Source organism: Leucoraja erinacea, chromosome 37 (assembly GCF_028641065.1).
Source record: "Leucoraja erinacea ecotype New England chromosome 37, Leri_hhj_1, whole genome shotgun sequence".
NCBI lineage: Eukaryota > Metazoa > Chordata > Chondrichthyes > Rajiformes > Rajidae > Leucoraja > Leucoraja erinaceus.
This window is the reverse complement of record NC_073413.1, coordinates 5,617,582-5,642,107: the sequence shown is the minus strand read 5'-3', so window position 1 is coordinate 5,642,107 and position 24,526 is coordinate 5,617,582. Positions and strand designations below refer to the sequence as shown.

Below are 24,526 nucleotides of genomic sequence, written 5' to 3'. Positions count from 1 at the left end.
CAAAAAACAAAAACCAAAACAAGAATATTTATAATATGTCATAAACGATATTTATAAATAAATGGATTGTATGTGTCCGAAAAGGAGCAGGAAGAAGCCAAAGCTTATTAATTCTCACCCCTTATTCAACTGCTTATTATCTTATACAAATTTAACAGCTATAAATGCCTATTTCCATATGTACAACAAATCATTTACATTTATACACTAATCAAATATTTACAAAGACATACAAAAAAAGAGAGAAACAAAAATAAAAAAATAAAAAAAAAAACCTTCTTGTACTATACAGTATCTCTGAGTCATATATACAACCCATCACCCTATAATCATCCTTCCAAATACAATCAGTATAACAGATCTCCCACTCAGTCACCTATCCTCATCCCAATATCCTTTAAAAAAAAGTGTTTTTGTACATCTTCTTGGCATAGATGTTTTTAGTCAGTGAATATATATTGCCTTCTTCACTTCTAAAGTGAGCAATCCCCTAATGAATGGATTTGAGATTCTGCAGACGTTCATCCCAGGAGCTAGAAAGCAAAAAATATAAATGAAAGTTTTCCCTATGCTCGCAAACTGAGCCAGAGAATCCAATTCTGGGATCTCATTCACTGAGGCCTCCTGTAGCCATGCAGTCTAGTTACATTGAACAACCTTGGAGTGTTCATGTCTGATACCTCTAGTCACCAGCCAACATCAAAGCCAGGAACTCTTTTCTGGGAGTTTGTGTGGATGAACTGGTCACCATTTTGAAAAGCGATTCCATCTGTCCAGCCTGTAAAGAGGATAAATACCAGTAGCTAGCTCCTTGTTTCTACAATACCAACATATGCTGCGTGGATGATCTGATCCTTTGTCAGGCTGTTATAATGTGTCAAATTGTTGACATTAAAACAAAATTGGGTTGTAACACTTCAAAGCATGCTAACCTGTTAGATTTTTGTTACACAGTGTCATATTTTATTTGGATTACAGTGAATCGGGGTGTGACATCTTCCATGTAGTATCTCTGTTAAAAATGTCACACTCTGATTTAGGACATATTAGGTTGAGGATCATTATAGTATGTTGAGCTGAGGGTCAATTAGTGTGATGGAGTTATGTACCAGATTACATTTTTGACTGTTAGTTACCTGTTATGATTTTTGCTGTGTTTGATTATGATGAATGCCGTTTATGATAATCTGTAGAGTTGCTAACAGTAAATCTCTCTTACAGCGCACTGGAGCATGGTTTTAAGGCACTGACTGATCGTTCAGTCATGGCTGATAAGAGGAAATTACAAGGTAAGATCAAGGTGGATTGTGACAATTTGTTGGGAAGGGCCATTTACATGCAGTATGTTATACTGTTTCTAATACCAAAAACAAAGTATCTATGCGTCTTGTCTATGCAAGAATCGTGATAAAAGATACCTGAATTTGTTAGAGAGTGTGGCAGATTTTTGACCTCCCTGATTCAGACTGTTGGGCAAATCCCCTCACATGGTTCATTCAGGTTGATGGTAATTGCATTTTTTATCAGATCCTCATAAACCACTCTTTCAATTTCCCGGGGGATTCTTATGGAATATGATCCATTTCTTAATTTTACCCATCCCACTTGCCAGCTCTTGCTCAGTACAGAAATGGCTTTAATATTGTCCAATTATAGGATCAGTAACAGACGAGTGAAAAGTTAATTTAGCTTCAATAAAAGAAAACACCAAACACAAATTCTTAAGAGAAGACAAAGGAACTTTCAGAATGGCTTCTTTGTATTTTCATGTCACGATTGCAAATTGTTATCAGTCCGTGTGGAATATACCGAATTCTAAAGAGAACCAGTGGCTCATGTGCTGCCAAGCTTTATTCTGATCAAGGATGATTTTAATAACAGTTTTAGAAAAATGCTGTGATTATAGATTTGCTGATGATCATCAGATGCTGTTGATCATCAACAGATGCTGGGTGTGATCCTCACTCTGCAAATACAGTGCTTCACGATGGAGAGAGTCTCTCAAACTCTATACAGATATGGGCATTGTAGAGTTCAAGCAGGTCTTTGAGGGAAAGTCAGTGCAGGAGTTGTTCAAGGGGGAAGTGAGGGGGAAGTGGCGCATGTTGGTGAGGAGAAGGAGGGGAAGAAAGTCATACAGAGGGGCTGGAGACACATTGGATAGAGTAGTCAATGGTAGAGTTTCGGGATAAGGTGCTGAGCAGTCAGTGTGATCCTGCTGAGCAAAAGGTGTGAGGGATTTGAGAAGAAGGGGCATTGAGAAAAGTATTCTAATAAAGTGAATCATTGACTAATGTACCAGATACCATTCTATATTATTTGGAATGTGCATCTTTAAACACATTTTTAGCTGCCTCTGTCCTGTTTGGTTTAGTTTAGTTTAGAGATGCAGCGCGAAAACAGTCCCTTTGGCCCACCGATTCCGCGGTAACCAGCGATCCCCGCACACTCACACTATCCTACACATACTAGGGACCAAAGATCCTATAGCGGAGCAAGATGGACCACTCCTGCTAAATGCAATGGGCTGACGTGTAGTATGCAACGGAACGTGGGCCATTTTATCATCCATTTCCGTAACCGGACCCGACCCGACCCGACCCGACTCGACTCGCAGTGTAATCAACGTTGCGGGGGAACAGTTTGTGTTAATAAATCAAAATTCTGAAAATGAGAAGATTTTTACCAAATAACTTTTATTTTTACGAGGATGTTTCCGTAACCGGCTTCCGTCTCCGCACTAGTATCCTATGGGATCTTTGGTGCGGAGACGGAAGCCGGTTACGGAAATGGGGCCAAAAAGTACCCATGAATCTGCCCATGACCGTACTACGTCTTTTTCGTCGAGTGGACTATCGTGCTTGCGATAGGATCTTTGCTAGGGACAATTTACAAATTTACCAAGCCAATTAGCCTGTACGTCTTTGGATTTTGGGAGGATACCAGAGCACCTGGAGAAGACCAACGCATGTCATGGGGAGAATGTACAAACTCCATACAGACAGCACCCCGTGGTCAGGATCGAACCTGGGTCTCTGGCGCTGTAAGGCAGTGACTCCACCGCTGCGCCACTGTGCCGCCCCATTGTTAAAATAAGTGACTGTAATTCATATACTGCAATATGTTCCTAGATTACCTAAAGTTATTGTTTACGGTTTTGATTGGAGGTGGGGGTGACATTCCGCCCTCAGCTCCCACCAGATTGAATGTAACTTGGAATATTGAATCATTACAAGCTCGAGTGGAAACTTTAGTTCAAATGAAAGGCTGATTCCTTCAATTTTTTTTTTATTCGGCAGGAGAAATTGATCGCTGTCTGAAGAAAGTCAGTGAGGGTGTGGAAACCTTCGAAGATATCTGGCAAAAGGTAGAGTTGGTGAAAGTTGGCTGTTCCATTCCTATACCTCAGAGGCCCATAATCTTTTCATTGGGTGCCCACTTCTAGATGCCAGGAACCATTGAACCATTTTCTAGATTTGCTAGTTATACCCCATTAGCAAACATTTCCAACTTTTTCTTTCTCTGTACAACTTCATTTTTTTTTTTAAAGAGAGAAATAAGAAAGAAAGAAAGAAAGAAAGAGATAGTAGAGAGTAGAAAAACGTGTAGTGTGTATAAAAAAAGTTTTAAACATTTCCAACTTTGATCCCTCAAAAGGCAAATATAATCTTGCCTATTAAAGATTGTTATAAAATCCTCGAAATCCTCGAAATGCCCCCATTTCTTTCTGCGTATCAATTGTAAAGCGGCATATTGTTTTATCCTTTCAAAGTGTAGGAAGGAACTGCAGATGCTGGTTTAAATCAAAGCTAGACACAAAATGCTGGAGTAACTCAGCGGGACAGGCAGCATCTCTTTTGATGTTTTCATTGTCTGGCTTACCTTGTTTGTTTGCCTACTCTCTCCCCACTCCAAACCTGCCCTGTTCATAATCAAAAAGGTTTGGAGTGGGTAAGGGGATGGAACATTTTGAAATGACGTGTTACACGGCACATTCACCATTTCTATGGAACTAATTACTTTAAAGGCAATTTCTTAAATTCACTTACTGCCGATTTGTGCTACTTGGGGCCAAAGAGCCACTGAGCATAAAAACTCTTTGGCCCACCAAGTCCATGCTGATTATCAAGCTCCCAATCCATCACAGATCCCATTTTATTTTACCTCACATTCCCTTTAATTCCCCTCAGACCACATGTTCAATTGCAAATTAAAACATAAGAATCTGGATTTCACTGGTTTTTAAGAGTACAGATGGGTAAGTGACCTTAAATATCATGACTTGTTTATCAAAGCTACATTTAACTGTGCATAGCATAAACAGAAACTCTGGGAATGCTGAACCGGTCACGTGAGGTAGGTAGGCTTGGTTGAGCAATGACCCATTCTAACAATCTTCTTGTGATCAGGTTCACAGCGCAGCAAATGCAAATCAGAAGGAAAAATATGAAGCTGACCTGAAGAAGGAAATTAAGAAACTACAGGTGAGAGAAAATAAACAAAGCTTTGTTTGACCATCTACTGCCTTAGGTACTGAAGATGCTATTCTTTGCTGCCCTCTCAGGAAGTTGGTAGGTTTGGTGCAGCACTGTTCGAAGAGTGGAGATCACTGGCGCAAGCAGACAGATTGTGAATTTACACCGCTAATCTAGAGTTTAGAACAGCACAGCACAGGAATGGGCCTTTCGGCCAACAATATTTGTGCTGAACATAAAGCCTAGCTGAACTGATCTCATCTGCTAACACTTGATCCATATCCTTCTATTCCCCGCATTACATGTGCCCGTCTAAAAGCCTCTTGCAATGCCCTCCATAATGTTTGGGACAAAGACCCATCATTTATTTATTTGCCTCTGTACTCCACAATTTCAGATTTGTAATAGAAAAAAAAATCAGATGTGGTTAAAGTGCACATTGTCAGATTTTAATAAAGGCATTTTGGTTATACATTTAGGTTATACATTTTGGCTTCACCATGTAGAAATTACAGCAGTGTTTATACATATTCACCATTGTACCTGCCTCCACCACCACCCCAGGCAATGCGTTCCAGGCCCCCATCATTCTCCGTGTAAAAAAAACTTGGCCTACACAACTTCATTAAACTTATCCCCTCTCACCTTATAGCTATGCCCTCTAGTGTTGGATATTTCCACCCTGGGTCAACGCTATCTTTGCCTCTCACAATATTATATACTTCTATCAAGCCTCACCTCAGCCTCTAAAGTTCCAGAGAAAACAATCCAAGTCTATCCAACCTCTCTGTGAAGCTGAAACGCTCTAATCCAGGCACCATTCTCTGTAACAAATAGCTTGCGTTTCTCATATCCCGCCTCAAATGTTGCCAACTTCACATATATGTGTTTAAGAGGGAACTGCAGATGCTGGAGAATCGAAGGTTACACAGAAAAGCTGGAGAAACTCAGCGGGTGCAGCAGCATCTATGGAGCGAAGGAAATAGGCAACGTTTCGGGCCGAAACGTTGCCTATTTCCTTCGCTCCATAGATGCTGCTGCACCCGCTGAGTTTCTCCAGCTCACATATATGTGTGCCAGAACAGTTTAAATTATACAGCATATGCATGACTCTGATATTGTCAGAACCCACACTCTCCATGTGAACCTATAGGCGAATGCGGTTTTGTGTTCTATGCTCGGTGTGATTCCAACCAATATGATAATGTGTGAAAACAATAAGTTTATTTTTGTGCAGAATGCAATTCCGTCTTTTAATTCTCCTTCCTGATACTCACTCCTCCATGGCATCTTTTTGCTGTCCAGCATATTGTTAGTGCAAACACCAATTTAAAGCTGAGCAGGAGACCACGGCACTGAAGGATCCCTGGCTTGGAATGTAGCAGAAATACGTGGTTCTGATGTGAATATGAATGGTTTGATTTTTGTCAAAAGCTGTGAATTGTGACACAACAGAACAGGCGTTGCACCATTCTGACATTCTCTCAGACCTATTGTCTTCATTGGCTGAATCGATGTGCTGGGGTGCTGCATTTGCAGCTTTACAGGCCTCACTAATGTTAAAGCCACTCAGTGACTCTGGGGGTCATGTTATCCCAAGGATTTAGAGTTGATTGAAAGCTGCATTTGATAACCAGGTTAGATAATGACTAGATAAAATATTTTGATCGATGTGTATGACATCATTGGCAAGACCACCTTATTATTACCATTATTGCCATTCTTAATAGTCCTTGAGAAAATGGTGGTAAATTATATTCTTGAGTCCATTTGGTGAAGTTGCTACCACAATGTTAATAGGCAGAGTGTTCCATTGATTTTTCTTACAACCATGATGAAACAGCAGCATGAACCCAAATTAGGAAGAGGAGCTAACAAGTGGTTATTTCCCCATGTGTTGGACACCATCCTTTCTAGATGGTAGAGTTCAGGCGTTTGTGTTTCAAAGGATTCACGGTGCTCACGGTGAGTTGTTGTGATACATTTTGGTGGTGTGAGAGAATGTTTAAGGGCCTGTCCCGCTGTACGAGGTAAATCAAGAGTTCTTCTGAGTTTCCCCTGATTCGAACTCGGAGAATTACGGCAATGGCCGCTCGTAGGTACTCGGGGCTCTCATGGACATTTTTCAACATGTTGAAAAATCTTCACGAGCTTATCGCGTTTCCCGAGTACCTGCCGTTAGCGTTACGAGCCGCTAAGAGACGGCCCGAGCTCCGACGTACGTTCTACGTGCTTACCATGAGGTTGATTTTTTTTTTAAACTCGGGAGAGCTCTTGAATTACCTCGTACAGTAGGACAGGCCCTTTAGAATGGAGGATTGGATGTTAATCAAATGGAACTGCTTTGTCTCAGATAGTGTTGAGATTCTTGTTGGAGCTACATTGATCTAAGCAGCGGAGAATATTCCGTCACACTATTAATTTAACTATTGTAGACGATGAAGTGGCAGCAGCAAGTAAGAGGAATACCCTTGCCTCAGATACACACATATCTGTAATTTTATTGTGGGTGGTAGAATTAAGTATCTGGTCAGCATGAACTCAAGAATGTGAAGCATAGTCTCAATCTGTGTCAAAGAGATGTAGTAGAATGAAAAGAATAGATTTTAGTACAAAATGAGCCTCATCTGGTTCAGTCGTGTACTTCCCTAGCTTCAAAAGGAAGAATATAAAAGTGTTTGAGCTCATCCTTGTCATGCTAGAACGAACTAGAAATTCACAAATAAGTACTTGGATAAACAGTGGGTGGTGTATACAGGATGGAGGGGATAGAAACATAGAACTAATATAGTGCATGGAAATAGGCCCTTCAGCCCAGCTTGTCCATGCCGACCACGTTGCTCAACCGGGCTAGCCCCACTTGCCTGTGCCTCGCCCATATCACTCCAAACCTTTCCTATCCATGTACCTGCCAATTGCCTTTTAAATGTAGTAACTATACCAGCCTCTCATCATTTTTACTGGCAGCTTATTCCCTCTATGGACCACACATCCTCTGTGGGGAAAAAAAAGTTACCTCTTGGGCCCCTTTTAAATCTTCTCCGTTTCACTTTAATCCTACACCCTCTTGTTTTCGACACCCCTCCTTGGGGAAAATACCGTGGCTATTCACTTTGTCTGTGCCCCTCATGATGTTATCAACTTCTCTAAAGTCACTGTTCATCCTTGTATGCTCCAAGGAAAAAATACACAGCCTATTTAACCTCTTGTGAATCAAACCTTTCAGACCTGGTAACAGAGAAAATAGGTGCAGGAGTAGGCCTTTCGGCCTTTCGAGCCAGCATATGATGATTGTTGATCATCCAAAATCAATACCCCGTTCCTGCTTTCTCCCCATATCCCTTGATTCCGTTAGCCCTAAGAGCTATATCTAACTCTCTCTTAAATATATCTTGTTTGCACCTTTATGACATCCTTCCTGTAGCAGGGCGACCAAAACTGTACACAGTACTCTGAATGTGGCCTACCAACATCTTGTACCGTTGTTAAAGACAACCCATGCCTGTATTCAATATCCTGATATGACCAAGCATGCCTTCTGACAATAAAATGCCATCGTATCGTATGCCAAACACTGTCTTCACTACTCTGTCAGCAATTTCATGGAACTATGTTCCTGCCATCCTAAGCCTCACTGTTCTACAGCCCTCTTGCGGCCCGATAATTTACTGAAAAGTCCTGACGTGATTTGTCTTACCAAAATACACCTCACAGTTATCTAAATTAAACCAATCTGCTATTCCTCAGCAGGTAAGAATTTCATAGTTCTGTTTTGGGACATATGACAATAAAACATTTTTGACATTTGCCCAGTCCATCAAGGTCCCGTTATAATCTTAGATAATCTTCTTTACTTTCACTATACCCCACCTTTAGTGTCAAATGCAAACTTACTAACCATGCCATCTGCATTCACACCCAAATCATTAATATAAATAAATAACAAATAATGATCACTGGTGTCCAGTGTGGAAGAAAATCTCTTCAACCACCCTCTCTTCCCTGCCTTCAAGCCAATTTTGTAACCAGTTACCTAGCTTGCCCTGGATCCCATGTGATGTTACCTTCCAGACAGCCTACAGGGCGGCACCTTGTTAATGGTCTTGCTGTGTAGTCTATGTAGATATCTTCTGCCCTCGGTTACTCTTCAAAACAATCAATCTAATTCATGAGACATGATTTCCCACACATGCATTCATGCTGACTATCCGTAATCACTCTTTGCCTTTCCAAATACATGTAGATCTTGTCACTCAGAATCTCCACTGATTACTTACCCACCGCTGATGTTAGACTGATTGTCTGTAGTTCCCAGGCTTTTCCTTGCAGCTTTTCTTAAATAGATGCACACTTTAGCCACTTAGCAGTCACCACATTCATGATATCCATGAAATAACTGTCTCTGCCAGAGTCCCTGCAATTTCTTCCCAGCTTCCCACGATGTGCTAGGATACACTCGATCAGGTCCCAGGGATTTATCTATAAGACCTCCAGCACCTTTTATGTTATGTCGATGCTCTTCCAAGCTTTCACTATTAACTTTCCCAACTTCTCTAGCATCCCTGTCTTTCTCCGTAAATGCACGAGAAATGAATCATTTAACACCTTACCCATCTCCTGTGGCTCCACACATTAACAATGTCGTTGATCTTTAAGGGGCCCTGTAATTATTTCCATAGTTACTATTTTGCCCTTAATATACTTGTAAAATCTCCTGGTTCTCCTTGTCTGCTAAAGCTATTTCCAGTCTCCTTTTCATCCAGGGCATCACTTGATCCCAGCTGTCTATATCTGACGTATGCCTCCTTGAACATGACGGAGAGTTTCACAAAATCTACTGCTTTTAGGTGTGACTGAAATATTAAACCGAGTTTTGAGATGAATTCCCCCATAGCAAAACTATTTGTGAACCTGTAAAAATATTTGTTAAATAGAGCATTTAAGAAGAATCATTGGCATTCAAAGTAATGAACGAATAAGGAGACTGCCGAGAGGACTACACAGATGTGTCATCCCAGTTTGGAACAAACATTTTCCTCTAGTTTTCCGTTAAAACAATGTTCTTTTCTCAAACATACTTGGGAGACAATATAGATTTACACAAAAAAGCAGTAGACGGTATACCTTTCATTCTTGCGTACAATATCAATTCAATTTGATTGCATTGTTGTCTTTTATGTCTACAGAGGTTGCGAGACCAAATAAAGACATGGGTGGCCTCCAACGAAATTAAAGACAAGAGGCAGCTGCAAGAAAACAGGAAACTAATTGAGACGGTAATATGTCACCTGGCATCCTCGAGTGCCATTGCTCCATTCCATAGCACCTGTTAGCTCAGTCACATCATGTCTGGTACCTCCTGGCACTTCTTTTACTGTGTCCCCCATCATATGATGCATTTTCATGTTATGTAAGACAGCACATCCTTGCTCATGGGAACTTTCCCCTTGACCCTCCTGTCATTTGCTATAATGCCCATGCGCATCAAACAGTGAGGAGACAATTGACTCCCGCAACATTGTTCTAAAGCACAGTTCTAATGCAGTTAAATTTTGTAGGCATTCAGTGAGCATAGTGCCAACTAGAAAAGTGACATAATCTGGCCTGTACTTAGTAAATTCTGACCTCCCCTTTCTGCAGTTAGTACAATGCACTTCCTACAAATGAGGAGGAATCTCCTTAGCTAGAGGGTGATAAATCCATGGAATTCATTGCCATAGACGACAGTGGAGGCCAAGACATTGGGTATTTTTAAAGGGGAGATTGATAGATTCTTAATTAGTTCTATAGTGTCACATTTCACTACACCCCCCCCCCACCCAACTCCTAAATCATATGGAAATCTCAGGTCCATGGCAACCTAAAAAGACAGGACTGTTTAAAATGACACAAGGAACTGAATTCATCTGCTGGGAATGCATAGAAATCCAATATAAATGGTGAAAGGAATGCATCCCCTGCTATGCTAACACATCTGCCTGTGAGCAACTTTGCCCCACCTGTAGCAGAATCTGTGGATCCCATATTAGCTTCTTCAGCCACCTTAGCACACACAGAACTGAAGTGTAAGTGGGTCATCCATGATGTTAAGGATAACATCTACAGATGCTCCGTGGGCAGTGGAGGCCAATTCACTGGATGTATTCAAGAGAGAGTTAGAAATAGCTCATAGGGCTAACAGAATCCTATATTCCTTCTATGGGGAAAAAGCAGGAACAGGGTACTGATTTTAGATGATCAGCTATGATCATATTGAATGGCGGTGCTGGCTCAAAGGGCCAAAAGGCCTACTCCTGCGCCTACGTTCTATGTTTCTATATAATGGTGTCCCAAGGTAGAAGGCAGGAAAATGTGGTTGAGAGGGAAAAATAGATCAGCTATGATCGAATGGTGTGTCGACTCAATGGGCCAAATGGCCCAAGTCTGCTCCTAGGTCATATGGTCTAAAAATACCTTCCCCTTTGGTTTCAGTGTCAACCCTGATATTGGACAACTGTCCTCAGTAAGACTGCGGGAACCTTTTGTGCGTTTCTTACTGTCATGTTTAACACAGCCCACTTTTTTTAAAGCCCCACTTCCTGCTTGTTTTTGGCAGAATAATACAGACACCCCCTTGTCCCTGTACCGTATGTAACCGGCACTTGGCTGCTGCATGCAAATTTCGTTGATGCGCCTGTGTGACGTACTTGCCCGCAGAATGAGTTGGGGTTTTTTTATTGAAGTCATCTGTTTGATGTGTTTTGCTGGTAATATTTATATTAATATTGTGGTTCTAATTCAGTACTGGAGAGGTCTAAATAGGCTCTGTGCATCCCCATGTTATGCAGAGGTTTCAGGCTTGAATGGTGGGCCACCTTGACATTCAAATCTGCTGACTTCTGTTGTTGGGAGTTTGACCTGTTCTCCTATGGTTATTTTTTGATTGTTCAGACTTCCACCTGCGAGAGTGAGAAGAAAATCTGTCACCTCCCCTGTGAGCGTAGCCCATGTCAGTCAGTCTCGGAGGAGTCTGTGGCATGTCTTGGTCAGCCGAAGGAGGTTGATGGCAGGGAAGCAAAGTGGGCTGGGCTATAGAGAATGCAGGGTACAATTTTTAAATCTGAGTTTGCAGTTCAAGTATTTAAATCTTTTCTATAAAGCAAATGGAAAGGTTCAAGATAGTGGAGAGAGAAACAAAGACCAAAGCCTATTCTAAAGAAGGGCTGGGATCGGCGACAAAGGTGGATCCAGCACAGAAGGAGAAGGAAGAAATCTGTCAGTGGTTAACGGTAAGTGATGGCAGGGCAGTCAGAGACTTTCCAGAGGCGCAGTGCTGTTTAGTTATAGAGTCATACAGTGTGGAAACAGGCCCTATGGCCCAACTTGCACACACCGACCAACATGTCCCATCTACACCAGTCCTACCTAATCCTTTTGGCCCTCTAAACCTGTCCTATTTATGTACTTGTCCACATGTTTCTTAAACATTGGGATAGTTTTAAATGCTTAAACATTTGTCGACACACTTCAATCAGTCTGAGAAACCCCAATGCCACTGATCCCGGATGTCAGTAACATTCAGGGAAGAGGAGAGTAAGTGGTGAGTCTGAAGTTCCCACTTCAGGAATGCTGCTGGTCTCGCTTCCTTGTTTCCTTCTCTTTTATATCTTAAATCCATTTCTGAGATTGCTTCCATTTGGCCCTTTTTATTTCAATCTTAGCTAATTCACACTGCAAAACACGAGGATGACAATCTAACCTTCCACTGCCTGGGAAGTTTTATTGTATGAAAAGCACTAATTGATGAAAATCGTTGCTCTTTGTTCACAAGCCTGTTGTAAACGCTGCTTCTGCTGGCAGTATAATGCCACTGTCACCTCTATCTGATGTTACCCAGTCTTCCCCAGGTGTGGGCTTAGTTACTAGAAACAGCCACCGTCCATTTACCCACAAGTGGTGCTGCATTAACTTAGTGTGCTGCTCAATGTTGTAGTAGAATATCAGTTAGGAACATGAAGGGGAGAATGTTAGCATGAGTAGGTGGCTGAAACGGCCCTGGAATATCTCTGGATTTCAAGCCTGGTCCAATTGGAAATCTTACCTATAAAGCCGATTTGCAGTTACATTCTCCCTGTCAGTGTTTGTCACTATTACCTTCCAATAAATTTCCAAAGCAATTAAGATTAAAAAAACTTGGCTTATGACACCAACCCCTGGTTTGGAGCTGATATTTCAGTAGTTATTAGACCCATTCTTTGATTACATTTTTGGTTGATCATGAATGCCTGAGTTGTTGGATTAATGTTTTGTTGCAACCATCTGGAAAAGACGTCTCTACTTAACCGATGCTCTACTTACTGATGTTTGTTACAAGATTGTCAGCGTAATCGACTCCCCTGTGTACCGCCCTGCACCGCTACACTCTGGCAAAGAACTTTTGACAGTCTTTCTTATGTGCATCATTTCTGATGTTTACAAAGTGATTCTAATTAATCTCATAAATCTCTTTTTCTTTCCCTCCCCATCCCGCAATGTGTCGTCTTCCATTTCAGAATACGATAGACTCTTTAAATATGCAGGTGAGTGGAATGGTTAATTTAGTTTGAGATTATTTTAGCCTCATTATTGTTGATTTATTTTTGAGCCTCTTGCTACACTGTTCGGATCAATGAAGATAACCATGTTGCCCTTCCCAGGTTGATCTCTTTGAAAGTGAAATGGAAACATTGTCAGCGGTGACAAGGAAAAAAAAGGGTGAGAAAGAGGTAGGAATAAGTACTTTCATTCAGTTTACATGTTTATCTTGAACATACGTGCCTGTTATTGGATAATGTTGAGCATTTGTTTAATGCTTGTTACTGAAAAACCTGGTGCATACAACTTAAATTTCTGTTACTATGTATACTCAATTTCATGCAAACACACATGCAAACTTCTCGCTAACTCCTCAATCCCCTGCATATTACTAATAGTTGTGTTCTGCTACTCACATCCCAGCTACTGCGTGGTCTGAGTATGTCTCATATTCCTCTTGCCGTGTCATTCCGTATGCCTCTTGCATTCCTGTTTCTGTAATGTGTTGGGGAAAGTCTTCTTCTTTCATGTGGCGTGCACAGCCTAAAGTTGTAGGACAACTTGTTCTATTTGATCTTCCGCTTGTGCACGTCAAGTTGATTGCATTAGTCGAAACAGGGCGGACCACGTGAAGGTTGCAATATTCCACCCCTTGGGAAAGTCTCACTCCTGTTAACGGTTTACCGAATAGCTCTATGTTTTGCGCTGCACACTTGCTATTGTAAACTCCATGGTAAAGTACCCATTGTTGATCTTGTACAGTAATGCTTTCCGATTATTCATTCCCCATATACATCAACCTTCATTGTTTTAATTGTGGTGGTGTTGCTGTCAAGAATTATTTCCTTATTATATTCTAGGTTAAAAATGCCACAAGAATGTGTTGACATAGAATAGAAAATGTGTCTAATTAAAACATCACCTGCAGTCCCTGCTGCCAACTCTGCCCATTTGTCATCATCCTTAATTCTTTTCTCCCGTCCACAGTCTTAAACAGAACCAGACTATTAGCAATTGCAGGACCCTGCTAAACCCAAAGCTGCACTTCTTATCCATATATGTTATTCTTTTCATAGACTGCTGCAGTCGTGACATTTCTCACCCATCTCTGTCATCTCCAGACTGCGCTAAACCAGTTCTGTCCTTCTTTAAGTCAGCTCATCCAAAACTCTTCAGCTCATTATATCTGGAAACATCTCAAGTGCTTGCCCAGACACCTTCCAGGTCGCTGAATCCTCATGGGCCTGCAGCTTTGACACCCGATGTACAGACATTAAATGGAGCCAACAGCCGGAAAGGTCCCTGTTGATGAGCAGAGAAAGGTTAGCGCAGGCTTCGAATTAGCACACATAGCCCCAATTCTGGATGCACCAGAGTAGGTCAAGATTGATGTCCAGAGCTTCCTGTGTCCTGCAAGAACTCAATAATAAACAAAAATACTGGGGACTCATCGTCAAATCAGCTATCCCTTTTCCCCTCAGCAGCCGGCTTTTCTCTCCGATACAACCCCAACAACCCAACTTGTCATCGACACCCTTGTGCCCATTCGCTTTACTTCTCCTAATATTCTCATCACTCAACCCAATGCACCCTGACTCTGTCAACGCCACCCATCCTTCCTCCCACTTCAAACTGTCCTCTTACCTCCAATACAATCCTGGGAGGACAAATGTGGGGGGAGAGAATGCAATGTGGACTCAGCATCTTTGCCCCAATGCTGCTTTCTTGCCACCGTATGTGCCCTTGCACTTCCCCCATCTCATTATGTGCACACCACCAGGTGACCCGTCCCCATTTCACCCCTTCACACCTTGTCACTCATCCTCCTTCACCTAACCATTCCCCAAGATAAAATGTCTGATCAACCCGCTTAGCAACCTTCAGAAGAAAAGAGTGACCGTTTTGTTCACAGAAGTAGAGAGGAATTAATTTCCCTGTCGGAGACCTCTTATGAATACAAAAATGCTGGAGAAACTCAGCGGCTGCAGCAGCATCTATGGAGCGAAGGAAATAGGCAACGTTTCGGCCCGAAACGTTGCCTATTTCCTTCGCTCCATAGATGCTGCTGCACCCGCTGAGTTTCTCCAGCATTTTTGTGTACCTTCGATTTTCCAGCATCTGCAGTTCCTTCTTAAACACCTCTTATGAATAAATGGATCTGAGCGTGTGTCAGCATGGCACCGTTATTGACATTCTCACTTTTGTTTGTACTTCTGTGAAACCTTGTGTGTCATACGTGCCTCTGAGTCAGAAACCTCAAGCAGCACAAACTGCTTCAGAAGCTTATACTGAAAAGCTAAGCTGGCACTGTGTTGTATTTTGAAAGAGCACTCCTTTGCTGCAAGCACCACCTTTTGGATGTTAAACTCAGGTTCAAGAGCTCGTCAGGTGAATGTAAAAAATCCCAAACCAGTGTTTTGGGGAGTTATCACCTCGAACAAAATTGATTTGCTAATTCAACATTACTGAAATAAACCGTAACCTGTCCTTGTCACATTACTGATTGCTGCGTGCAAATTGGCTGCCAGGTCTCCTGCATTACAACAACAGAGCCTAAATTTCCAAATGACTTAATTTGTTGCAAAGCACTTGGAAACATACTGAAAGGTGCTGTAAAACTGCGTCTTTTTTTATTTTGTCGTGTGGGCCGCTCTTCTATGCCAAAGGCGCTATACAAATACACTCTGATGGTATTTATAGTGTGATTTAGTACCATTACCAAATCTATTGTAAAAACAAGAACCTTTAGTTTAGTAGACAAAATTGCTGGAGAAACTCAGCGGGTGAGGCAGCATCTACGGAGCGAAGGAAATAGGCAGCATCTATGGGGTGAAACCCTTAAGCAACGTTTCGGGCCGAAACCCTTTTGTTGCCTATTTCCTTCGCTCCATAGATGCTGCCTCACCCGCTGGGTTTCTCCAGCATTTTTGTCTACCTTCGATTTTCCAGCATCTGCAGTTCCTTCAGTTTAGTTTAATTAAACCTTTAGTTTAGTTTTTAGGCTTAGAGATACAGCGCGGAAACAGGCCCTTCGGCCCACCGAGTCCACACCGACCATCGATCTCTGCACATTAACGCTATCCTACACACTGGGGACAATTTTACACTTATACCAAGCTAATTAACCTACAAACCTGTACATCTTTGGAGTGTGGGGGGAAACCGAAGGTCTCGGAGAAAACCCACACAGGTCAGGGGGAGAAAGTACAAATTCCATACAGACAGCACCCATAGTCGGGATTGAACCCGGGTCTCTGGCGCTGCAAGTGCTGTAAGGCAGCAACTCTACCGCTGTGTACCACTGTGTCAGCGTGCCGCCCTACACAATTACAATTACAATTTTTATTTATTGCGGTACTTTTAATAAATGTGTTTTCAAACAGCTTTTGGATCGGCATTGTGAGTGTCGAGCATACTGTTTGGTATGTCTTACGCAGTTTAAAAGATGCACCGTGGCATTTCTGCCTGGCAGCCAAGCAACAGCGGATTATTCGCAGAGGTGCGTAGGACCTCCACCAAGGTTCCATGTCAGAAACCCTCTGTGAATATGTTACGGTTGTGAGGCTGTGTCATCTTGGCACAGTTGTCGACACTCATCTTGGAATCAAAAAATTGTGGGTTCGATCCGTTATCTTGGTACAAACCTTGAGGCGCATAATCTTTGCTGACTCTTCAGTGTAAGACCACTTACTGGAGTGTCAGATGCTTCAGGGTTCTGGGTGAGACATTAAACTGAATCAGCACCTCTCTATTCAGATAGGTATAAAATATACTATGACACTTTGTGAAAACAACAGTGTTTTCTTCCAGTGTCCTGCTAATATTTATCCTTCAACTAACAACTCCAAAACAGATTAATTGATCAGTGTTATCACTGTTTGTGGGTTCTTGATTTATACAAATTAACCTTTGTGTTTCCCTCTAAAGTGACTGTAAACACATTTCTAAAGTCAGTATTTTGGCTGATCAATTGGATAGGGATCTAAACGCAAGCTGTTGAATTTTAATATGGTAGATTGCAAATCATCATTGATGGACTAACTGAACTTTGTTTCCCAGTCTCTCCACTAATGACACAAAATGAGTGAACGTACACTACTCTTGAAATAATAATTGGGGGCTGCTGATGATGAGCCTTCCGAGACTGGTTAAAAGATTTAAATACGATGATCCGATTGCTCAGCTTTTTATCTAATCCATGGAAATCCTCCTGCAGAAACAGGACAGGCTAGAAGAATTGAAGCATTACATCGAGAGACACAGGTACCACATAAAAATGCTGGAAACTCTCCTGCGCATGTTAGACAACAGCACAATAGAAGTGGACCAGATTAAGAAGATCAAAGATGACGTTGAATACTATGTTGATTCCTCTCAGGACCCAGACTTTAAGGAAAATGAGTTTTTATACGATGATCTTGATCTTGAGGACATAGGTAAGACTATTTTCAACCAAATTACTAAACTACTTCAAACCAGCCAGTGGAAATTGTGTGTGAGCGTGCATGTGTTAACCTTGCCCACTGGTGGAAGATTTTAACATTATTTTAACATTAACGCTTTGATTTTAACATAATAATTATATTATTGATTGTAATAATGAATTACAACAGCTTGAGTTGTAATTCAATGCCCTTTTTGTTGAACTGATTTGATATATTTTATCTTTGTACCATGTAAAATGTCCAACAGGCTGTTGTCAGTTGTTGTCTGTACTAGCAAGCAGTTTAGGAAGAAGAAGAGATGATTGCTGGTAAAGCACTACACGTGCTCAAGAACGTTGTGCGCTGTATCGATGCTGCCTGTCCCGCTGAGTTACTCCACCATTTTGTGTCTACCTGTCAGTTGGCAGCTCATTTACATTGCAATAGATTGAGATACGGTAACTTTGTAGAAAGTAGTATTGAGGCTTGGAGATATTTTACGACTATAGTTTGTTAGTTTGGAGATACAGTGAGGAAACAGGCCCTTCGGCCCACCGAGTCCGCGCCGACCAGCAGTCCCCGCACACTAACACTATCCTACACACATTAGAGAAAATTTACAGGTAGACAAAAATGCTGGAGAAACTCAGCGGGTACAGCAGCATCCATGGAGCGAAGGAAATAGGCAACGTTTCGGGCCGAAACCCTTCTTCAGACTTAATTGACAATTTTACCAAAGCCAATTGACCTACAAACCTGTGTGTTTTTGGAGTGTGGGAGGAAACCGCATCACCCGGAGAAACCCCATGCATACTGTTTGGAACGGGGAGAAGTACAAACTCCATACAGACAGCACCCGTGGTCTGGATCGAACCTTGGTCTCTGGTGCTGTAAGGCAGCAACTCTTCTGCCGCGCCACTGTGCTGCTCCACCATGTGGCACAGAGAGAGAATGCAATATAAAGTTGCAGTGCGAACAAAGGAATACAAATTACAAGGGTTTGACAGATAAATTGTATGGTGTGTTGTTGGAAATGTTGGAAACCTGGTTAAACTGAAGTAGCAAATGCTGATATCAGCGAAACCATTTATTGAATGAGATAAAACTGATTGCGGTTGAAAAACCTGGATGTTAAATGTCAGGGGGATAATTGTAGTCAACATGTTCTTTATATGGGCAACAAATAACTCAGTAGCTATTAGGAAAATTAATTTTCAGGAATTAAAGGTTACTATCAACAGAAACTCAAGATAATGTGGCAGATTAAGATTGATAGTTTAAGGAAGACTTCTAAAGTTGCAAACAGCTGAGAAAGGGACTTTGAATTGGCTTATTTAGCTAGTTAATGACATGTTGAGTACAGCACTGTTGATTGGGTGTTATAAAAGTGTCTCTGACACTCCTATCAGGAGATTTAAATCAGGAGACGTTCAGGTGCTGCTAATTTAGCCCTGGGAGACTGGGGAGGGAGGGAAGGAAGGAAGGGGAGGGAAGGAAGGAAGGCAGGCAGGGAGTGTGGCTGGCTGGCCCGGTCAACAGTGCTGAGTGAGGAGGGAATGCACCCTCTGCTCCTGCACCATCACAATGCCTTGACGGACATGTGCAGCAGCCTGACCAATGACACTTTTCGGTTTTAATGGACTTCATTCCATGTTTGCAGCACAAACATCAATCATGGCAACATCACCAGCAAGCAACAGTAACAGCAATGTGGAAGATGAACTTTTTAACCAGTGCAACAGTACTCCCACCTCTACAACCTCAAGTTCTCCTGTACCCCTCAGTCCAGCCAACCAGTCCGTGGTGAGTAATTCCATGTCCTTTGTGCTAAATGTGGTTTACAAGTCTTTGAGAGAAGAACTTGTCAAAATAATTGCAATGTCTCCTGGCTCGGCAAGGTCAGAAGGAATGGTCCATGATGGGTGGGGTGGGGGGGAAGTCGAATGCTGATCCAGGTACTGGCTCGTACTGTAATTCATTGCTATGTTCTCTCCAACTTGTGGTCTCCGCCCACTGGATCATATCAGGTGGAGATTATATTTTGTACTGCATGTTTCTGGATTGTTGTGTCTCAGCTGGTAATGAGAGAAGCCTTGATGTCACGGACTGGGCAGGTCTGTTGCATTTGCTATTCCAGAATAAGATGCCGGTCAAATACAGATTTTTGGTGTAAGATTATCTTCTAATTTAAATATTTCAAGTTAGGATATTGCTCTTATTTTGAGGAAGTATTTCTGCTACTCTATCATTGTATCACTATATCTTGGTTCAAATGACAATTGTTCAAGTCTTTGTTGTTGTATAACTGCAACACAGTCACGTTTATGAATTTATTATGGGCTTTCTGCACTGAGGAGAGATTCATAGAAGTCTCTAGCCATCTCAACCTGATCATGCTCAAAAATTATTGAGTCTATTCTGCATCTGCCACATGCTTGAGGTCTCCTTTCTCAGATCAATCTGGATAAATATCTTCCTGAGGACTCTGAACAGATTACTGAAGGATTCTGAACAGTCTTTCCATAAACGAGGGTACCGTCTAATTTACCTCTACCTCAATGGGTACATTGGACTTTATGTCTGAAACAGCTGTGCTGCAATGCTGAGACCTTTATTCTGAACTCTATCTTTACCTTTGCTTTACCTATTGTACTTGAGTTTGGCCTGATTGTATTTGTGTATTAGTGTTAATTGATTAGATCGCATGCAAAATAAAACTTTTCACTGTACTTTTGGATTGTCACCTTGTCGTGGTGGAGAAGCTTGTGTGGACCTGAGATCCTGAGAGCGATGCCGTCTGGAGCAATGCTCCTGGTAGGGCCACTCATGGCGGTAACGTCGAGGGGGAGGTCTCTGACAAAGAGCAATCCAACCAAGACCTCAACGGTGGAACAGGCGGAGGACGATGGCTGACCTTAGTGGAGCGTCACGACGGCTGGGAAGGCGGATGAAGGCTGCGGCAGAAAAGGGTCTCCGGTCGTCTTGGACACCATGCCACTGGCTCCTGACCCAGATCTGTCAAGGTGGCTGTCTGTGCACCAGTCTCCCCACGTTTAACAAAGTCACGCACAGGTGTCCTCCATATAGGGAATAGCACCCTGGAGACACCCATGGTCAGCCATGACCGAAGGGGGCTGAAGAAAGAATGGTACATGTGACAATAGATCTAAACCTACCTAGATTTCGTGGAAAGGGTGCACTGAATCATGGAATCATTGGGACGTTAAGCTATTTTTGTGCTAATTTTGAAATACTTTTTTTTTTTTTCCCCCTCAGGAAAATCATGAAGATGAAAGGAAGCGGAGTAGGTCGGACAGCGAAATGAGCATGGTCAGTCTGCTTTCAGAGTGGGCAAACTGCACTCTGTATTGTAGAGAATGTTTGTCGTCAAATTCAGCTTGGGGCCCTGATTTGTGCCTTGCTGTGTAAAATCTGCGCATTTGGCAACTGCAGTACAAATGGAGCATAATCATCAACATTTGTATTTGGAGTCGTAGAGTCTTACAGTGTGGAAACAGACCCTTTTGCCCAACGTGCCCACACCGACCAACACATCCCATCTACACAAGTCCCACCTACCTCCCTTTGCCCCATATATCCCTCTTAACCTGACCGATCGATGTATCTCTGCAAATGTTTCTTAAACGTTACGATAGTACCTACCTCAACTACCTCCTCTGGCAGCTTGTTCCATTCACCCACCACCCTATGCATGAAAAAATTACTGCTCTGGTACTATTTGTAGAGTTTTACTTCCCTGACAATTCACAAAGGGTTGATATTTTTTTTTTCTGGGACAGCTCCTTAACTGTTTGCTGGGAGTGCAACATTTTCCCTTTAGCCCTGAGGAAAATATCCACCTTTCATGAACTGACTCTCTGACACATTGAAGTTTGCAGCGCAGGGAATTGTAGCTCACACTGTCCGAGCCCCCAACATTTTGTCTCGTTCCATAGTTTCTCATTATCTATGAAAATAAACCTGTATTATGCAAAGTCTTGCAGGTGCTGTAAATCTGAGATGGCTGAATCACACTGGGTATAAGATGGTCGGATGAACTGTTGGGTCCATACTAGCCCTTTGAAGGAGAAACCTAGCTAGTCCTTTCCTCAACGCCTAGCAAACTCTTTCCTTTCAGATACTTATCCAGCTCCCTTTTTAAGTGATACAGTGGAATCTGCATGCATTACTTTCGCCAGTGATGCATTCTGCTCCTAATCATTTACTTGTTTTCAAAAAAAATGTTAATGCTCCTGTCATTTTATGTTCTTCATTCCATGTCACCCAGTTCTTGATATCCCCCCCCCCCCCCCCCCCCCCCCCCCCCCCCCAGTGGGAGCAATCTTTTTATCTGGAGAAACTCAATCGAGGGTTTCGGCCCGAAACGTCGCCTATTTCCTTCGCTCCATAGATGCTGCTGCACCCGCTGAGTTTCCCCAGCATTTTTGTCTACCTTAGATTTTCCGGCATCTGCAGTTCCTTCTTGAACAATCTTTTTATCTGCCTGTTTATACCTTTTGTGATTTCAAGATCCTTTATCAGCTCCCATTGCAATCACTTCTGTTCCGAGGCTTCTCCAGTCTCTCCACAAAATGTATCTTCTTGCTAAATATCTCCTGTGCCCTTTAAAGCTTGAACATTATCCCCAAAATGTGGCAGTTTGGGCAGCACGTTGGCTCAGCGGTAGAGTTGCTGTCTAACAGTGCCAGGGACCTGGGGTTCGATCCTGACTACGGGTGCTGTCTGTACGGGGTTAATATGTTCTCCCCGAGACCTGCGTGGGTTTTCTCCGGGCGCTCTAGTTTTCTCCCACACTCCAAAGATGTACAGGGTTTGTTGGTTAATGGGCTTTGGTGCAATTATAAATGTTCTCTAGTGTGTGTAGGATAGTGTTAATGTGCTGGGATCGCTGGGCGTTCGGCCGAAGTGCCTCTTTCCACGCTGTATCTCCAAACTTAATTGAACAGAACAGGATACAACATTCTAGTTGTGGCTAAAACAGCCTTTTCTAACGGTTCATCATGACTTTGATCTTGTACTGCATGCCCTGATTTATAGTGCCAAGTATCCCAATGCTTTTTTTAACCACCCAGTCAAGCTGGTGTGTCCAAGAAAAATGCATGTTTGGGCTCTAGAATTGTGCCCTCCAGCTTGTGTTCTCATTTTTCCTACCAAGACGTAATACCTTATTATATTTTTTGCGTTAAATTTCATTAATGCCCTTATGTTTATATCGTTGTGTAAAATTCTGCCAAGTACACCCAAGTCCACAGTTGGTACAAGAAAGTAAATTAGTGGGTTTAGTACTGATCCCCTGTGAATTCCACTGCACACTTCCCTCCATCCCAAAGCCAGGCTTACACTATTGCTGTTTCCTGTTCCCTTAGCCAGTTTTCTTTTTGGGCAGCCCTTTTTTATTTTTTTCCCTCTGGTGTTCATTCTTGGTCATAAGCCTATTATTTGGCACCCATTCGCAGACTTTTATATAACACTTCAACTGCATTTCTGTTACTTCATTAAAAAATAGTCAATTAGACACACTTTGCCTTTAAGAAATCTGTTCTGGCTTTCTCTATTAATGTGCAATTACACAAGTTAACTCTGTCCATGATTGTTTCTGGAACGTTTCTCACCTCCAACATTAAACCGACTGACGTGCAGCTTCTGGGTTTATATCCACGTTGATTTTTGAATGTGGGTGTAATATTTGCAGTCTTCCGGACCTTGGGCACCACCCCTCATTCTGTAGATGTCCGAACCTCCGGTAGTTTCCTCTTTTCTCAAGCGACCCAGGACATATCCCTTCTGGGCTAGCTGTAGTACGCACCTCAGTTTTCCTTCAGAAATTCTTGTCCCATCCTGAATCGTATTTACCTCCTGCTTTAAGATTCCAGCAATAGCTTCTTCCTTGGTAGATACCAGTGTGTTCATTTGGGTAGCTTACAACTCAATGGTATGAACATTTTATTCTCCAATTTTAGGTAACTAACCAACAAACAAGCCCTTCCCCTCCGCTCACACATTTGCACCCCTCTCTTCCCTGTGCCAAACCTGGAAATGCACCTATTTTGCTCACAGTCCTATCCCCCTTTCCCCTTCCACCTACTGTATATCACTGCCTGGCTTCACACTTGTGCTTCTTCTCTCCTTATCTCATTATCTCGCAGCCTTTTGTCATGGAGTCATGCAGCATGGAAACGGGCCCTTTGGCCCAACTTGTCCATACCGAACAAGGTGCCCCATCTACACTAGTCCCACCTGCCTATGTTTGGATCAGATTCATCTTTCTTATCTACCCGTGTCCTTTTATCGCTGGCCTTTGTGCAACCATCAAATCCCCATCGCCTGTCTCCACCTATCACTTGCCAGGCGTTGTCCTGTCTCCACCTCTCTTCCAGCTTTCTCTACCTCACTACAATCAGTCTGAAGAAGGGTCCCAATGAGTAATGCCAGTGTTCTCCAGAGATGTTGCCTGACCTGCTGAGTTACTCCAGTACTTTTTTTTTGTGTAAACCAGCATGTACAGTTTCTTGTGTTCAAAGTATTGATTTATTTTCTCAAGCATGCCCCCTACCTTCATGAACAGATTTGTTTTGGCCTCTGATCAGCCCCACCTCTTCCTTTGCACCCTGTCCACGTGTCTACAGGATATTTTTGGATTTCCTTTTACTTTTACTGACAGCCTTTTATGCTATCTTTGCGTCTCATTTCTGTTTTCACTTCTCTTCTGGGTTTCCTGTAATCGCCCCAATTTCTAGCAGTATTTCCAACCAGCCATCTATCATACTCTCATTTAATCTCTGTTTTGATCATCCACGGCTATAATTTCCTAACCCTGCTCCTTCACGGGAATGTATCTAGATTGTGGCAGACACCGCTCCAGTTACAGGCCTTCCATTATTAGTTTTGCTTTGCTGGCTTGGGTTGTAATTCACCCAGGCTAGTTCTTTTCTCGCACAACTGAAATTGATACCGATCCAATTGATTGTTTTTCCCCTTGAACTGGTCTTAACTTTTCTATAAATATTCCGAGCATTTCTGATCTAATCTGTTTCCCCATTCATGCTCCATTGA

General features: G+C 42.3%; 1 protein-coding gene across 4 annotated transcripts in view; it reads left to right on the top strand.

Annotated features, from left to right (window-relative positions):
• LOC129713825 (CCR4-NOT transcription complex subunit 3-like) overlaps window positions 1-24,526 on the top strand; it is a 94,222-nt gene that overhangs the window by 48,806 nt on the left and 20,890 nt on the right. For all 4 annotated transcript variants that reach the window (XM_055663147.1, XM_055663149.1, XM_055663144.1 and 1 more), the window contains 10 exons: window positions 1,222-1,289; window positions 3,300-3,367; window positions 4,410-4,484; window positions 9,662-9,751; window positions 11,615-11,743; window positions 13,007-13,033; window positions 13,151-13,219; window positions 17,245-17,464; window positions 19,113-19,255; window positions 20,729-20,782. In XM_055663147.1, coding sequence (XP_055519122.1) covers window positions 1,265-1,289; window positions 3,300-3,367; window positions 4,410-4,484; window positions 9,662-9,751; window positions 11,615-11,743; window positions 13,007-13,033; window positions 13,151-13,219; window positions 17,245-17,464; window positions 19,113-19,255; window positions 20,729-20,782 — 900 coding nt within the window. In that variant the 5' untranslated portion in view covers window positions 1,222-1,264. The remainder of the gene's footprint in view (window positions 1-1,221; window positions 1,290-3,299; window positions 3,368-4,409; window positions 4,485-9,661; window positions 9,752-11,614; window positions 11,744-13,006; window positions 13,034-13,150; window positions 13,220-17,244; window positions 17,465-19,112; window positions 19,256-20,728; window positions 20,783-24,526) is intronic.